Below are 17,429 nucleotides of genomic sequence, written 5' to 3' on the forward strand. Positions count from 1 at the left end.
CTTAAAACTTCCTGGTTGGTGACATGATCCCTCCAAGAGATGCGCATTATACGTCTCATGCTATTCAATCTTGGTACATATATGTTGACTTGCTTTCACTTCCATAGAGAAGAGTGCTCATAACACAGGCATTGTAGACTAGGATTTTGGTTGCTGTGGTCAATTTGGCATTTTCCAAGACGCGCTTGGAGAGTTTTGCCAATGCTGTAGTAGCTTTTCCTATTCTTTTTGTCAGCTCAATGTCTAAATCTAGGTTACTGGCAAGTGTTGATCCATAGTAGGTAAATTCCTGCACCACCAATATGTATAACAGGTATTTAAACGACGTCTTGTGCCAGAATTTTGGTCTTGGAGAGACTTATTGTAAGGCTAAACTCTTGACAAGCAACTGTCAAAGCATTCACTAGCTTCAGTAGATTTCTTATGAATGAGATATGAGGGCCGCGTCATTGGCGAACAGCAGCTCCCTAATCAAGATACGACGTCTTTTCGTTTTGGCTTCAAGACGTGGCAGGTTATAAAGCCTTCAATCGGATCTACTGTGGATATATATTCCATCTTCCCTAGATATAAAAGCACTGGTTAGTAAGACTGAAAAGAAGATGACAAATAGTGTTGGAGCGTGTACTGTTTGTTTCACAAGTCTCGAATATTTCTTTAAAAAAAAATTATGTCTCAAGTCCATGCCTCCTTTACTTTGACTAACTCCTAGACTTTGGCTGACAATGGCAGCTGCCAGATTTTATAGTTTAAAAAAGGTCTAAAGGACAAGTGGGTGACTGCGGTAGCAATATATCATAGCTATATTAAACTTTAAAGTATATCTGTTTAAAAAATGTAGAGTATTATTTTAAAATTATATTAGGAACAAATTTTAATCAAACTTCTATATATTTAAATACATCAAATACTTCTGCATCGTTATACATTTACACATGAATTGTATAGACATATTTTTTTAGAATATTAGTTCAACTAATTTAATCTTTAGAATGTCCGTTCCCACTTTTTATTTATTATTAGTAAATATTTAAATAATTTGTCAGAGTCTGTCATTTGGAAACTATAACTAGTTGTAAGTGATCAAAAACTAACAAAATTTGCATATCGGGACAAATCCTAGCTCAATAGCGAATAGCCAATTTTATAAGTTATATATTCTTTTAAAATGTTGGAATAAAACGTAAATCTCCATTGTAACTATCTATTTCCATTTATCTATTCTTTAAAATAGTTATTTTAAATAGAGAGGGAAGGGCAGTGATACACTATTGACACACTCTCATAATGCCTACACAAACATCTACTTCATTCAGCTTTGTTCCCCACAATCCCCTGCTCTTTCTTCAGCTGACCGTGACGTTGTCCACTGCGGCGGCGGTTGACTAACGCGTACAGAGAAAACAAAAGATTGTTGACATTCTTATCAGAGACACTCAGCACTTCAATCGCCATTATGGTCATCCTTGCGTAGTAAAAAATTCTTACAGCTGTCCAAACCTTGGTCGTCTGCTGACGTATGTACCCCCGAACAATGGCGTCTCCGATTGTCATACACTGGTCAAAAACTTCAAAGACAATTAGGAAGGAGTGTCTCACCTGTAGCTTTCATAAATTCGACCAATCACAAAACATTTTACTAAAACACCCACAGGTATGTAGGAGGGGCTTACAGCCATCGGCTGACTATATCAACTTTCACAGTTCAAGTTACAGTACATTCTCTTAATCAAAATAGTGATCTCTCTTTGCGAACTTTAAGTGTTGTGGTTCTACATTGTTTGTGTTCTATTTCTTGGATTTATTTTCGTACTGTTGGGATCTACATCAGCATTTATTGTCTGATAGCTCAATTCTGATCTATTCTACAATGTATCACTCGAAGAAAAAGAAAGACGGACTTCTAAGCTACCAAGACGATGCCTGCCATGTGTATGGCTTCGAGGTGGACAAACTACTTCAAGACAATCACCCGATCAAAGTTTTTCAAGTCAGATCCAAACAAGACCACAACGTCAAGAAAGTCATTAAAGCTTATTTCAAAGACAATACTGATGTTGACCAAATAACCACAAGGCAATTCATGGCAGAAATTTCAGTACTCACCAAGATCCACCATCCTTATGTTATGGGCATGGATACCATGGGTATCTTTCCTGGTTACTTCGCATACGTGATGCCATTGTACGAAACAGGAACTCTGACCGAGGCACTGCCGACCATGAATCAGGAAAAGAGTGATGAATACCTTGTGCAGCTGTGTGCAGGACTTAAATTTCTCCATAGACATAAAATCGCTCACAGAGACGTGAAAACGGACAACGTTTTGATCACAGCAAAAGAAAAGAGGGTGGTCATTGCTGATTTCGGTTTGTCTGAAATCTTGACCACTATTGATACGCCAGTGAGCACAATAAAAGGAACCCATATGTACATTTCCCCAGAACAGTTTATCCAGAAAGAATTTAACGCTTTTAAAGTAAGTGAAATGTTATATTTTCTTAATGTTCCTTAAGAGTTAAGTGCTTGAATCAATTAAACATTCGGTTTCAAACGAAACTATTTAAAACACAAGTTAATTACTTTAAATCTATGAGCTGTAATAAGTAAAATTGGTTTTCATCAGAGCTTTTGAACTTCAGATATTGCTATCTATCTATCTATCTATCTATCTATCTATCTATCTATCTATCTATCTATCTATCTATCTATCTATCTATCTATCTATCTATCTATCTATCTATCTATCTATCTATCTATCTATCTATCTATCTATCTATCTATCTATCTTATCTCTATATGATATATATATATCATTACTTTTTCTATCTATCTATCTATCTTATCTCTATATGATATATATATATATATCATTACTTTTTTTTTTAATTTTATTTATTCTTTTATCTATTAATAATGTTTAATATAGTGTATTTATTTTTTATTTAATTTGATCAAGTATGTCTCGTTTTGGACTGTAATTGTTTTTGAACTAAGCTAGTTTTACCTTGTTAATATTAAGCACCACATATCGGCTGTACATAAAATGTAATTATTAAAAAAAACTATGCATATAATAACAAATTGTACATGTTTTATCTTGATTTGAAATTTCTTGACCTGTATAATATCTTGATCAAGATCTGATTCACCTTATACATATGTTGCTTTGATATACCATCAAAACGACAAGGCAATGATCTCATACTCTCTGTATTGTTTTCTTTACAGTGTGATATGTACGCACTAGGAGTAGTCTACTGGTGTATGGTTTTCAAAGTCGATGTCTTTGATTTAAAGAGCACCGAGCAAATGAAGGAATCAATCAATACTTTGTGTGATACTAGTATAGACTGGTAAGTCAAGCATTTATATTCAATATTTTGTTATGACTTTTATTAATAAGTAAACATAAAAATCATCTTATGTCTCAGTTGAAATTCAAATGTTAAAAACTGTCAATCTTGTTTTGCTTTGAATAATATGTTGTACAGCTTTTTACAATACTTCTATTCAAGTCGAACATTCTGAACGGGTGTGCACAATCTGGATGGACACGGTTCTCAAAAACGGCTGTAACGATTTTCCTTAAAATTTGACAATTATTTTTTTTTTCAGGCTGGTTTTGACTAATCTTTTGGACCCGAGCCCTGTCGATAGGTTAACCTGTTACAATCTCCTCTGCGTACTGGAGCAGCCTGAATATCGTTTTAGAGACAGAATAGCCAGTCTTAGAGGTAATGGAAAAATGTTCTATCAGTCTGTCATCAATGTTTTAGTCTGTCCAGTGTCTGTCTAGGCTGTTTACTTATTTTAAAGTTTTTAAATCTTTTATCAACCTAACAAATTATTTTTCAAACCTTTAAATTCTTTTTGGACACCTGTTTATAATATCAACAAATTGCTTCTTTTTATTTTATTTCCATTCTAAGTTTAAACGCAAAGTTTTTTTCTTTGTCTTCCGCAGAACAACGCTTTATATAAATGTCAAGGTGGATTCCTTTTGACCAAACGAAAGACTGTTCTCTTTGCTTCAAGCCATATGTGACGTCATAGCCAGGACTTGAAACTTAATTGTAAATTTGTATATAATATAATCTCTGTACCACAGATCATCAATTATTCTAATAAAGTTTTTGTCTTTTAAATCTTTAAAAAAAATCTTTGTTTTGTTTCATTTTGTTATTGTTGTTATTGTTTTTTTTAAATAATTTTTTTTTTAGTTTGAATGTTCATTGGAAACATCTATTAATAACAAAATAAATTTTAGAAAAAACATTTAACAATAGTATTTCATCATACTTCTAAGTACAACACAAATGTACGTCACTCTGTATTAAATCAGAGGATTTATTGAGAATGCGTTGCTAGAAACGCTTACAAAAAATAATTCTTTGCTCCTAAATAAAAGTTTATTGTCTAAACATCTAATGAACACATTTAATTACAAATCATTGTCTTTCTTTAGAGTGAATCAATAACACGATAAACTTCCCCAAAGTTTAAAAAGTGAGCCTGATTTTATCCATATAGTAAAGACACATACTTATACATATATATAATAACATTCTCTTTTGCAGTTATTATTAATACTGCATTAAGTTAAGGGTTAAATCAGTAAAGATCAAATGAAAAAAAAAACAAAATAAAATTGTCAATATCAGACTTTAATAACTTGTAATGATTTTTAAAATAATGAAATTCTGATAGATGGTTGTTCATTGTGGTGTTGTATCAGTAGTAAAATATACGCGTGGTGCAAGGAAATAGTAAATGTTTATTTTAAGCTTAACATAGCTTTGTTTGATCGCTAGTTGAACTTTGATTAATTAATCCCTTAAAAAAATCATTAAATAAAAATTTATGTCAATTATTACTTAAAGAAACAAAATAGAACAAATTAAAAAGTGATTTGACTGTCAACCCCTCCCCCCCAGCTCACATATTTAAAAAAGTAAAACTTGTACTCCAGTTTAAACTACATGTTATATATTTATACTCTCCATTCTAGTATTGTTATTGTGTAGCAGACAGTAGTTGGTGAAATGAAAAGATACTTGGATGTTGTACTGGTTACATGACATCGTAGTTAGCTATATGTCATAGAAAAAGATAATCTGTCAATCATCTAAACAGGTTAATATCAATAATAATAATTCTCTATTGTAAAAGAAATAATATTATATTATTGATTTTATAGTTTCCGATAAATAGTTGGGTACGGTTATTTAATCAGTCGTCTAACTTATTTTTTTAATGCATAGTTTGTAAGCATTTTATTACAAAAATACTTTGGTGTAGTAGAATATGTCCACATTAACCCCCCCACACACACATTAACGCCCCCCCCCCCACTTACACAAATCTTAGTACATTAATCTTTTATTTTTAAATTTAACATTAAAGCAGAAAAAAAAAGATTCAAATCTTGTAAAAAAATTGGAAGTACCAAAACATTTAATGAATAAAGTATTAATTTCAAATCATATGTATTTAAAAAAAAAAGTTATAACTTTAGAAACTGGGCAGTTTTCTCCAGTCATAACTCTCAACCCTCACCCTCGTACAAAAACAGACTCATACACACACACTTGTTTTATTTAGGTTCTTTTTGACGCTCCGTGACTTAAACAGACAGTGAACTATACCGACAAAAACATCTACGTGTTAGAGACCTGGCGTTGACATTCATGGTGTCCTGTACCATTGAACAATAACTTCATTAAATGTATTACGTGGCCAATTCTTAAGTCAACATTCCTACACAGCCTAAACAAAAATAAGATAAGCTATGTCGACTGTGTGCTTTGAATGTCTACCAGTACACTTGGAACTGTAACTTGGATTCTTTTGCTGGACATTAGCCAAATAAATGATAGTATTGTCCAGAGCATCAAGAGATTTATGTCATCATTTTGCAGAAAGCATGAAAGGGTACTAATTTCTTTAGCAGATTCCCGTATATGCAGTCCAGACCTTTGTAGTTCCTTCTTAACTATATTAATTGGGTACAGGAGCTTTGACCAGAATTCCAGATAGGCAAAAAAATTCTTAATTTTCCACTGCATGAAGAAGATTCTGTGCTAATATTATATGGCATTACGTCATTGTTGGTTGTTTATGTTTTGTGCGAAAGCAAAAGGATTCAGAGTATACAAAAGTTATGCTCGATTTTAGAATTACTCCGATAAGTGGACTGCCGTATTCACCATTACAACTGCTGACGAGTAGAAGACTCAGGGAATTATTCCAGCTGATCACAAACTATTGAAACCATTGGTAGCTGAAAATGCAGAGACATTACTTAACGAACGACAGATGAAAAGCTAAGTGAAATACGATGCAAAAGCAAGACTACCTAAAGATTTTTCTGTCGGAGAGTTCGTCTAGGTCAAACGTGGCAGAAAGCAGTTGTCATAAAAAAAAATTCAGCACCCACTTACATCATAAAGACAAACAATGGAAAAACATACAGAAGAAATCAACGCTTTTTAAATAAGAGTTTCGATGAAGACATCTCTGGGTACTATGATACCGATGAAGACAATGAACTGCAAACTGTTGCAACAAACGAAACAGACAGTTATAGACCAACGTCTAGAGAACTTGTTCAGTCAAGACAACCAGAAGTGGACGAATTGTTAAAGTTCCTAGTAGACAGTGCCGGTCGCAGTGGGCGCCGCGCTTTCATAGGCCCCGCGCTAATTCCAAGTGTACATTATTAAATTAAACAATTATAACGTATATAAAAAACAGGGTTTTCGCAACCTCCTGATTTTCCAGGGCCTCCAGGAAATCTCATGAAAAGGCAAAATATACGATAAAGTCCTGAACTTTTTTTGAATTTATTCAAATCTCCTGAAGAATAGACGAAATTGACATTTTGGGGTGCCAATAAATAAAAAGTGGCATTGCGAGCTTTCATTTGATAAAAATTTATTGCAAAAGCAAAAGTAGGCCTATTTTCTAATAACAATAAATAATTTTGACATTATGCTTATCCCTACCCAGACTAGGCCCCGCGAGATCCGTTTCGCATTGGGCCCCGCAAATGCTAGGGCCGGCCCTGCTAGTAGATATCACTATTAAGAACTTTAAAAGGAAGGGTGTGATAATAACTTCAATAGGAAGGATGTATTAATATTATATGATATTACGTCATTATTTTTTGTTTATGTTTAGTGCGAAAGCAAAGGGATTAGATGTAAATAAAAAGAGAGTTTCCATTGGATTGAGGAAAGATGAATAAAGGGGTAATAACTCGAGTGTGAAGTTTAATTCTGAAATTATAGACGCCAAACCCGAATAATGGACAATTTTAGCATTGTTAAGAAAAACTTTTAGTTATACTCGATTCTGTAAATTTTGCTTCAAGGTTAATTAGTGACCTGGGTTCGAATCTTGGTGGAGTCTGGGATTTTGAATTTCTGCATTTTTAGGGTGCTCCTGAGTCTACCCAACACTAATGAAAGTAAAGGCGGTAGGCCGTTAACCGTGGGCCAAAGGTATTATCTTTTTTTTAAATCTTGCTTGTTAGATCTTTACTTTGTACCGAGGACTCTGAATGTCGTTAATCATTAACTTTACTTTATACTTATGATGTTAACAAAGAAAAAAAAAAGAAGAGAAGGAAAATCCCTAAATTTTGGAAATGCATATTCTTCATTGGGAAGGGGCTGTGGCTGAGTGCCTGCCTTCCAGAACCAGGGAACTGGGTTCGAATCTTGGGGAAGTCTGGGTTTTTGAATTTCTGCATTTTTAGGATGCTCCTGAGTCTACCCAACACTAATGGGTACTTAGCTTTAATTAATGAAAGTAAAGGCGGTTGGTCGTTAACCGTGGGCCAAAGAAACAGATGACCTAATTATAGACGCTAATGTCTGAAATGGAAAGTTACATCTTTACTTTACTCATTCCTTATATTCTTATTATTATTATATATTATATTCTTATGAGGCCCTATTATTTATTTTAGGTTCAAAAGGAATTAAATGCTAAGAAAACTTTTTTTTCTGTTCAATATTATAAGTAGCTGGATCATGTCTCCCTGTGTTCGTCTGTGTGTTGGTGTACTTGATAGTATTTTAAAATAATTATATATATTTCTGATGGTCTTTGTTATTATTAAAGTATTTTGATTATAGAAACCAAATGCATCATTAACACTATGAAGATAAAAATGTATCATCTTTGTGAATTTTAAAAGCTATGCTGTATGGTTATAACTAGTTACTATTTTTTTAATTAGGTTTAAAATAGAAAAAAATGATGTATTATCAAATATCAATGAGAAAGTACTTTCTGTTCTCTTGAAAATTATATTCATTTTTTTAATAAATGGCATTACGTCACTTTTTTCCCTACTTATATTTTTATAATTTTTTTCATTTTAATTTTACGTGACACATAAATATCTACAGAAAAAAAAATAAAAACAAAAAATAAAAATAAAAAAAAAATTAATTTAAAGAAAAATACTTTATTGGAATATTGTATCTCAAGTTATTTGATATTTCATTATATACAATGCACATGTAGTTTTATGTCATGTTATGTCACACAGGGCTTTCACCAAAGAAATCTCTTGTGTGGAAACAAAGAACTTGACCTTTGACATTTAAATAAAGCGTTGTTCTGCAGACGACAAAACAAAAAGAAGAAATTGAAACATCACGTTTGGACAAAAAGTATTTTTAAACATACAAAAAAAAATATTTAATCTCTAGATATTATAGACTGATAGCGTCATGGATGACTTAAGTATTCTTTTTACTGAGTTATTGTTCCTAATGAATATAATTATTTCCCTTAGCACATTGCCTGAGAACAAGGCCGACAATTTTAAAACTGAAACTAAAAGAAAGATGACATACGAATAGAATACTTGTATATTACCTTTAAGTTTGGCTATCCTGTGTGAGAAACAAGATTCCTCCATCAAGAAGATGAGTTCAAAGATGGACAATCTTTCTTCAGGTTGATATTCTAAAAGATTGGTCAAAATGAGTCTGAAACACGTTAAAACAAAAAACGACATTATAAGGCTATACTAAACATTTTATTAAACAATACCAGATATTAAAATGGACACGTTGTGAATTTGGGAAGCGTGGTCGAGAGGCTAAGTACGCTTGAAATTGGCTTGGCTAACTATGAAGGTGGCTCGAGGTTCGACACCTGATTCAAGCAGAATTGTGTTTACTGAGCGCCTAAAGGCAGTATGGAAAAACCTTCTCCTAGATACTCCCCTCCTCCCACTGGTCCACAAATAAGATTAGATCATAGCGCTCTGAGCATGCTATAAGCATGAAAGTAGCGCTATATAAAAGCTATAACTTCACATTTTTAAATAATGCACTTGCATGTATTTAATTAAATAGCTTCTTTTAAATTTCAGAATTAATGTCGCAATAATGCATAATTTTTATGAGGTTCGATGGAAAAATGCTAAATATATTTATGTATGTAGGTCTTATATTTGTTTGACTTACCTGTCTATACTAGTAGGCGACAACTTAGTTCTGACTGTTTCCATCATTGGTTCCATGGTGTCTTGATTCAAAACATTCACTTTGAAAACCATACACCAGTACACTACCCCAAGAGCGAACATGTCACACTGTAAAGAAACAAATAGATATAATTTTAATTACTGCTAAACTGTAAATTTAATTCAATTATATTTTTAAGGGAAAATTATATAATTTGTCGTCTCAGGGTCCAGGTTTGTAAACACATTTCAGCATAATAAAAAGTTATAAACTATGGGGATTAGGTTTTTACATGAGTAAATTATACATGTAATATATTTTATAGTTAATAATTAATTAACTCTCCCCCACCCCAACAACTCCCTTATCAAGGAAACACCTAAAATCTAATTTAAAAATCTACAATCGCTACAATTAGATTTTTTTATTCGATTTTAGGTGTGTTTCCTTGATTAGGGGGTTGTTGGGGGGGGGGGAGAGTTAATTATCTATTTATTGTTGAAGTGTCTTATACTAATTGACAAAAGTTTTTTATCGTGATACTCATAATGGGGCTTAAGAGTTTTAAACTACTGTGGAAATTATATTATATATATAAAATGATGGTTATCTTATTTAAAGATAACTGGCAGTATACAAAATGATCTTCACTAATTTATTACCAAATGTAACAAACACGGACATGTCCAAGTCTCCAAGGGTTACCAGACTGGACATGCTATATTAACAATAAATTAATGGGCGATTCTGTTTTACTTCACATGTGTAATATAAACAAGTTTTCGTGCACACATCAGAATCTTCTTTCTCTTTCTCTCTCTATATATATACTATTCTACCTAATTAAATATTAAACTCTAAGCTATCCATTTAAAAGGAAAGGGATATAAGTAAGAATATGACAAAAAATATTTATTTAGCTAAGTTATCGTTCGTTAGTTTAAGAAAGTTTGCGAATATTTATATGACAATTATAATTAAATCTAAAGGAGCTTTAAAAATATGGTAAAAAATGACTTACTTTAAAAGGGTCAAATGGCCTCTTTAAAAACTGTTCTGGGGACATGTACACGACAGTTCCTTTTCTTTTGGTCGCCATTGTATCCTCAGTGGGCAAGATATCCGATAAACCGAAATCAGCAATGAGAATTTTCTTTTCTGTGATCAAAATGTTGTCCGTTTTCAAGTCTCTGTGAGCAACTTTTTTGTTATGGAGATAGTTAACTGCTGCACACAGCTGCACAAAGTATTCATCACTCATCTCCTGATGAATGGAAGGCAGTACCTTGGTCAGAGTGCCATCTTCGTAGAATGGCATCACATAAGCGAAGTACCGAGGAAAGGATCCCATGAAATCCATGCTCATGATAAAAGGATGGTGGATCGTGGCGAGTACTGCAACTTCAGATAAGAAATGCTTTACGATTTTTTTATCATCATAAGTGCTGTCTTTGTAATAAGCTTTGATGACTTTCTTGACGTTGTGGTCTAGTTTGGATGTGACTTGAAAAACTTTGATCGGGTAATTGTAGTGAAGCAGTGTGCCCACCTCGAAGTGATGTACTTGGCATATTTCTTTCTGGTAGTTTTGAAGTTCCAGTGTTTTTCTTTCCAGATGATACATTTTAAAATAGAATTGGAGAACACAGATATCCGAAAATAGAGGATGAATTAAATTCCTACAATACGAAAACACTAAGTCCCAAAGAAATAAGAACACAAATATAATAAGTCCAACACTTGTATTTCTCAAAGAGAGCTCAAAGCTAATGTAAGAGGAGGTACAGTGATAAATGATAGAGTTAATTTTTTAAATTGATTTTTATAGCCAAGTGAGCTCCTCCCACAATCCTTGAGCTACAAATGTTTAATTTTACGTCATGTGATTGGCTGAAAGCTGAAGGTGCGCCAAACTATCCTCGTTGTCTTTGAAGTTTTTGACCAGTGGATGACACTTGGAGACTCCATTGTTCAGAGGTACATACGTCAGCAGACGACCAAGGTTTGGGCTGCTGTCATAATTTGTTGCTTTGCAAGGATGAACACATTAGTGATTGAAGGACCGACAATGTCAACAATCTTTTGTTTTCTCGAGACGACTTAGTGACCAGTTGCAGTGGACACCGTCTCGGTCAGTCGGAGAAAGAGCAGGGGATTGCGGGGAACAAAAGGACAGTATCAGATGTTTATGTAAGCATTGAGAAAGCGTATCGAAAATGTCACCCGCTCCTTACCCAAATACATTTCGTGTGCGGTAAGCATGGAAGGACAAGGTTAAAGAATTTTAAAAATATGTTACAATGTTCGTTTTAAAAAAAGAAATGCCAATGTTGCATAGTATATTTAAAGTATTATAACTACTAATGTACTAACATTTTTGTATCTATTGAAGTAGTAAATTATTTTTTTGTTTATATTATTTAAAAAAATCATTTCTATTGTCTTGCCAAATGTATTTTTTTTAAATCACATATAAATTCGCCTAAAATAAATCAAAATTAATATAGTCATTTCGAAGTAAAATGTTCAACTGTTAATTAAGTAAAGATGTGTGCCCCTGTCGTGTGTACGTTGAGAGCTCTTTATTAAGCTTCACGTGATGCTATCTTCACTGGCAAATGTTATGGACCAAAAAAAACAACTATTTACGGCTTTTTTCTAATATATTGTTTGCCAATGGGTGTACATTTATAACTAAAATCTTCATCTAAAAATAGCTCTCTATAAATGGGAATAACGACTAAAATTGTCAATCATTGTACTTTACCTATGGAATTGTGATATTTAAAAAAACTTTCACTTAATGGGTTAACAGTTTTATTTTGACCCAGCTCAAGTTACGTGTTTCTTTGTTACATCTCTTTAATAGTTAAAAAAAACACTTTCTTTTTTTCTTTCATCAAGATGGCACTATAACTTCATGACATACAATATTTAAAGTCCAATATATTTTATAAGCAATAAAACGTTGAAAATTAAATGTAAGACAATTTCAAACAAGGTTACAAAGAAAGTTTGTGTGGAAACACAAAGTCAGAATCGAATCGGTCCCCGAAGTGGTCCACCCAGGCAGGTAAAAGGGAAAGTTTCAATATTTTCAGAAAGAACACCAGAATGAAATTATATCAAATAGAAATACCGTTGTATTTATTAAAATACTGTTACGTATTTCTGAATCTTCTGGCTAAATGTACTAGTAGGCACACAAATAAAAACACTGCAAAGAACTTGACGACTAAACTCTCAGCTTCATATAACTTTATTGACTATTAACTCTAACAATTTGTTACTGTAACATGTAGCATAGAAGACTGTACAATATCTGTCAGTTTACAGTTAGCTATACTTCGTTGCAATTCATCTCTTCACTTCGTTGCAATTCATCTCTTCTCAACTTGCATCGAGTCGTATTCCACTGAACAGACCAACGACACACTTCCCAGTGTCGCTCCAGGTCTCCCAAAGCTGAACCAAGTCGTACTCAAAGTCTACCGAATCAGAGCCGCACACGTCTTACATCGACTGTATCGACTGTAACGGCTCAAGTCCACTGTAGTTCGCTGTATAGACTTTAACGACAGTAGTCCACTCCAGTTAACTCTACCCTAGTTAACTTGCATCGAGTCGTACACATCTCTCTTCTACTGTCTCGCACAGTAGACAACAGTACCGACGACTCACTCACGACTCTATACGACTGACTTTCACATTAACTTTCTGGCTTATATAGAGTCCCTAATCGCTTCTCCAAAGTTGCACAAACACTGCTTGTATCTTCTGGAATAACACGCGAGGAAAAGTCACATACTGTCTTTGTTTATACATGTAGATTCCAGAGAACACTTGCTGCAGTGTCATCAAGTCGGGGTCACACGTAGTGACCTCTATCTGTCACTGTTCATAAGTAACTTTCCCCTACTTAGATCTGTTTGTCCCCTGGAACAATACGTGAGGACACGTCACATCCTGTCTTTGTTTGTACATGTAGATTCCAGAGAATCCTCGCTGCTGTGTCATCTCGCCGGGGTCATACGTTGACCTCTACCTATCACTGTTCATTTGTAACAATACTTTTGTAAGATTTCTACTTACAAGATGATTCAATTTTTTAAAAAATTGTAGTAGTATAATTAATGTTTTCTATGTATGGTCGATTTTTTTTCCTCAAAATAATTTCTAGGAAACCTTTAGCAGTTTATGAGATCATTGTCTACCACCCTCCAACAAAGAAAATCATTTTTTATACTAATATATGGAATTCCAAAAATATTTAAAAAATGTTTTCTTTGATACGTCACTTAGACCACCCCTCCACCTCCCAGTCAAATTTTACTCTTTCCCGCAGACACACAAACTCACAAATTGTTTACTTTTAGTTTACTTCAATACTCCGTAAACAAACAAATCATTTGCTTAAACAACAAAGAAATCAACATAATAGAGACCCGGCGTAGACTATCGCGGTGTCCAGAGGAGCCGAACAATAGCTTAATTAGGTACAGCGCGTCAAAGCGCTATCGGCTCGGCCACTCCTATTGCGGTCATTCTTGTCCAGCCTAAATAAAAACGTGTCAGCTGACCTTAAGTAAACATATACTGTCCACTTCAAACAAGAGATTCACTGAAGTTCCTTACTGCGCAAAAAGTTTACGAGATGATAACGTGTTCCGCGGCATCCACAACGCTCTGTCAAAAATCACATGACAAAGAAAAGGCGCCAAATTATTCAAAGGAATGAGCTTCATTTGCAATTAAATCAGAAGGATATATTTCATTACTTGAAATACTCAGCTTCTTGAGACACTTGTGTTACATCTGAAAATCTCATCCTGTGATCAGCTTGAGTTTAAATAATTTCTTCTCTTAATATTTACAACTTGTGTTTAATTGAAACAGATCTAGTTCATTGTATATTTCTATATACTTCGACTGTGCTTCTATTTACAATTATTTTTAATGTAATTGATGGCTAAGAGGTAAAGCTCTAGATTTCGAATCGGGGGATCAGGGTTCTAAACTGAAACTGACTGGGTTATTTTAATTTTGGGATCTTTGGGCACTATCGTTGTTGTTTTTGTGAATCGATTAAATAGAAAAAAAAATAATATGAAAATTATTTAAAACAATTTTTCACCTTTTTAAAAATGTGCAGTTTTTATTGTGTGTTTTCTGTTATGTGACATAATTTCTAAGCATGGAAGGAAGGATATGTCGTTCAGTCTAAAACTTGACTCTCTTAGTTCTGCAAGCTATGTACGCTGCATTAAAAAAAAGAGTAAGTTCGTTATTGAAACATTGCGCTTTTTAACTTAGCTAGAATGTAATCAAGACCATTCGTTGTTTCAATAGTTAAAATTCGGACTTTTCACTGAAGCTGAATGTACTTTTAAACATTTCGCAGTTAATAAAACGATCGCGTTACGTTTTCAAATGTCAATAGTATCACAGAAACGAATTTGATGCTGTTAATACTTAAAAAAAAAAAAAAAAAAAACTATTTTTTTAATATAGATAAAAGAGTTCTTATCTATTAATTAACTGCTAAAATTCTTCTATTGCTCTCAATACTTCAAGATTTGTTTACTATTTTCTATATGAACAGTTCAATTACAAATAATAATTTAATTAATTATTTATTTTTTTATTGTTTTATGTGTTGTTATTAACAAGAAATAATTATGTAACTTTTATTATTAGATTCAATTTCTTTTTAGTTTTGTTAATAATCGTGACAGACAGATAGACAGACGAAGTGAGTGAATATAAACTTTGTTTGCACTAAGCAATATTTTCAACTTGGTGTCAGCTTCTGTTCAGTGATGCGGTGATTTCGCTTCTAATCATATCAAAACATTTTTTGCAGATTGCTTTTACTAGTAGTGAAAGTAACGTTACGATGAGTCCATCCAACTCTATGGGTACATTAGTCTGGCAGAGTTTAGGTTGTTAGTTTATTTGCATGCCACTTTGTCATCCTCGATAGTCGAAAAGAATCTCAAATCAATCTTAGAATCAAGTAAGAATTGAGTTTAAGGGAAAGAATTTTCTGAAGGAGAAAATACAAAAAAATAAACACGGTTATGTCTCTTATAATCTTTTGCAATCCCAACGTGTAAACTTTGCTTTTAATGTTGTCCTCTACATCATATCTGAATATACAAATCTATTTTCTTGAAATATTTTGAAAAATTAATTATTTCAAAATTATTTACAGCCTAATTTGGATGTTTGGTTTTATGAAAATCTTGTAATGACAATACAAAAGATGTTTTAAAAAATCAATTAGTAATATCTTGCACATTTTTAGCTCTAGAACTAACTATATAAAAACAAAAAGGGTTTTAATCACATCAGTTAATCTACTTATCCCATTTGCTAAAAAGTTAATTACTTGGATTGCTTCCCTTAACACTCCAATCCTCACCCCTGCTCAACATTTACAATGACTGTTTCCCTTTGATGCTCCACTAGCCTATATGGATAATTGGATTTATCAAAGCGATGGTGCTAAGTAATAGAAACCCGGTGGTAACAATTATAGTGTCCAGTGCAGTTAAACAATAGCTATATTCTTTAGTGTGCTGTATCTATGTGCACTAACAACTCGGTCATTTCCAATGAATTGTTAATATTAAACACTTTAATCGTAATTCTTCATCTCTAAATGATAATTACCAACCAATGCAGATTGCGGTTGATAATTACTATTGTTTGTTTTACAAGTCTCGAATATTTCTTCAAAACATCTTAGTCTCAAGTCCATGCCTCCTTAACTCTGACTAACTCCTAGACTTCGACTGACAATAGCGGTTGGCAGGGTTCATACTAATATTTATGGCTCTTTTTGTCTAGAAAGGCAATGGATGCGCCCAGATGAAACACTGGTTTTGATTTCGTGTTGAGACAGGGCAGAATCTGGTGTGGCTAATCAAGCCAATTCTAGAGAGGCAGACTTTGCCACAATTATTGCATGTGTATGCATCTGTTTCAGGGCTATACGACAGGGCAGCTTTTTTTTTCCCTCTTGATTAAGGCCTCTTTCTTTTTTTCGTTATCAGCGAGGATCCTTCTAGCACAAACAGTCTCCATGCACTCCGGTCTTTAGCTTTTTCTTCCCACAAACTTTCTTTGATGCCTGTGGCTCTCATGTCTCGCTTGCAGACATCTCTATAGGTAAGTCTTGGGCGGCCCTTGGGTCTGACTCCCTCCACAAGATCAGCATAAAAAATATCTTTCGGGATTCTACCATCTGGCATGCGGGTGACAAGTTCCAGCCAACGTAGTCTTCTTTGTGTCAAGAGAGCATACATGCTGTTCATATTGGCCAATCTTAAAATATCCTGGTTGGTGACATGATCCCTCCAAGAGATGCGCATTATACGTCTCATGCTATTCAATCTTGGTACATGTATGTTGACTTGCTTTCACTTCCATAAAGAAGAGTGCTCATAACACAGGCATTGTAGACTAGGATTTTGGTTGCTGTGGTCAATTTGGCATTTTCCAAGACGCGCTTGGAGAGTTTTGCCAATGCTGTAGTAGCATTTCCTATTCTTTTTGTCAGCTCAATGTCTAAATCTAGGTTACTGGCAAGTGTTGATCCATAGTAGGTAAATTCCTGCACCACCAATATGTATAACAGGTATTTAAACGACGTCTTGTGCCAGGATTTTGGTCTTGGAGAGACTTATTGTAAGGCTAAACTCTTGACAAGCAACTGTCAAAGCATTCACTAGCTTCAGTAGATTTCTTATGAATGAGATATGATGGCCGCGTCATTGGCGAACAGCAGCTCCCTAATCAAGATACGACGTCTTTTCGTTTTGGCTTCAAGACGTGACAGGTTATAAAGCCTTCAATCGGATCTACTGTGGATATATATTCCATCTTCCCTAGATATAAAAGCACTGGTTAGTAAGACTGAAAAGAAGATGACAA

General features: G+C 33.7%; 2 protein-coding genes across 2 annotated transcripts; one reads left to right on the plus strand and one right to left on the minus strand.

The window, feature by feature from the left end:
• Positions 1–1,870: 1,870 nt before the first annotated feature.
• On the plus strand, positions 1,871–3,799 carry LOC129928543 (uncharacterized). Its single transcript, XM_056043177.1, has 3 exons — positions 1,871–2,479; positions 3,232–3,356; positions 3,619–3,799. The coding sequence occupies exons 1-3, from the start codon at positions 1,871–1,873 to the stop codon at positions 3,797–3,799; spliced, it is 915 nt and encodes a 304-aa protein (XP_055899152.1).
• A 35-nt stretch (positions 3,800–3,834) lies between these two features.
• On the minus strand, positions 3,835–11,115 carry LOC129928544 (uncharacterized). Its single transcript, XM_056043178.1, has 4 exons — positions 10,513–11,115; positions 9,492–9,619; positions 8,896–9,008; positions 3,835–3,881 (listed from the first exon to the last, which is right to left on the minus strand). Exons 1-4 carry the CDS (start codon positions 11,113–11,115, stop codon positions 3,835–3,837), a joined length of 891 nt encoding a protein of 296 aa, XP_055899153.1.
• Between the last annotated feature and the right edge of the window lie 6,314 nt (positions 11,116–17,429).

Source organism: Biomphalaria glabrata, chromosome 10, assembly GCF_947242115.1.
Source record: "Biomphalaria glabrata chromosome 10, xgBioGlab47.1, whole genome shotgun sequence".
Lineage (NCBI taxonomy): Eukaryota > Metazoa > Mollusca > Gastropoda > Planorbidae > Biomphalaria > Biomphalaria glabrata.

Coding starts and splice junctions, on each gene's coding strand:
- LOC129928543 (XM_056043177.1), top strand. CDS start 1,871: ATGTATCACTCGAAGAAAAAGAAAGACGGACTTCTAAGCTACCAAGAC. Junction 2,480..3,231: donor AAGAATTTAACGCTTTTAAA/GTAAGTGAAATG, acceptor TTTTCTTTACAG/TGTGATATGTACGCACTAGG. Junction 3,357..3,618: donor TGTGATACTAGTATAGACTG/GTAAGTCAAGCA, acceptor TTTTTTTTTCAG/GCTGGTTTTGACTAATCTTT.
- LOC129928544 (XM_056043178.1), bottom strand. CDS start 11,115: ATGTATCATCTGGAAAGAAAAACACTGGAACTTCAAAACTACCAGAAA. Junction 9,620..10,512: donor GGCCATTTGACCCTTTTAAA/GTAAGTCATTTT, acceptor GTTTCTTTACAG/TGTGACATGTTCGCTCTTGG. Junction 9,009..9,491: donor TCGCCTACTAGTATAGACAG/GTAAGTCAAACA, acceptor AACGTGTTTCAG/ACTCATTTTGACCAATCTTT.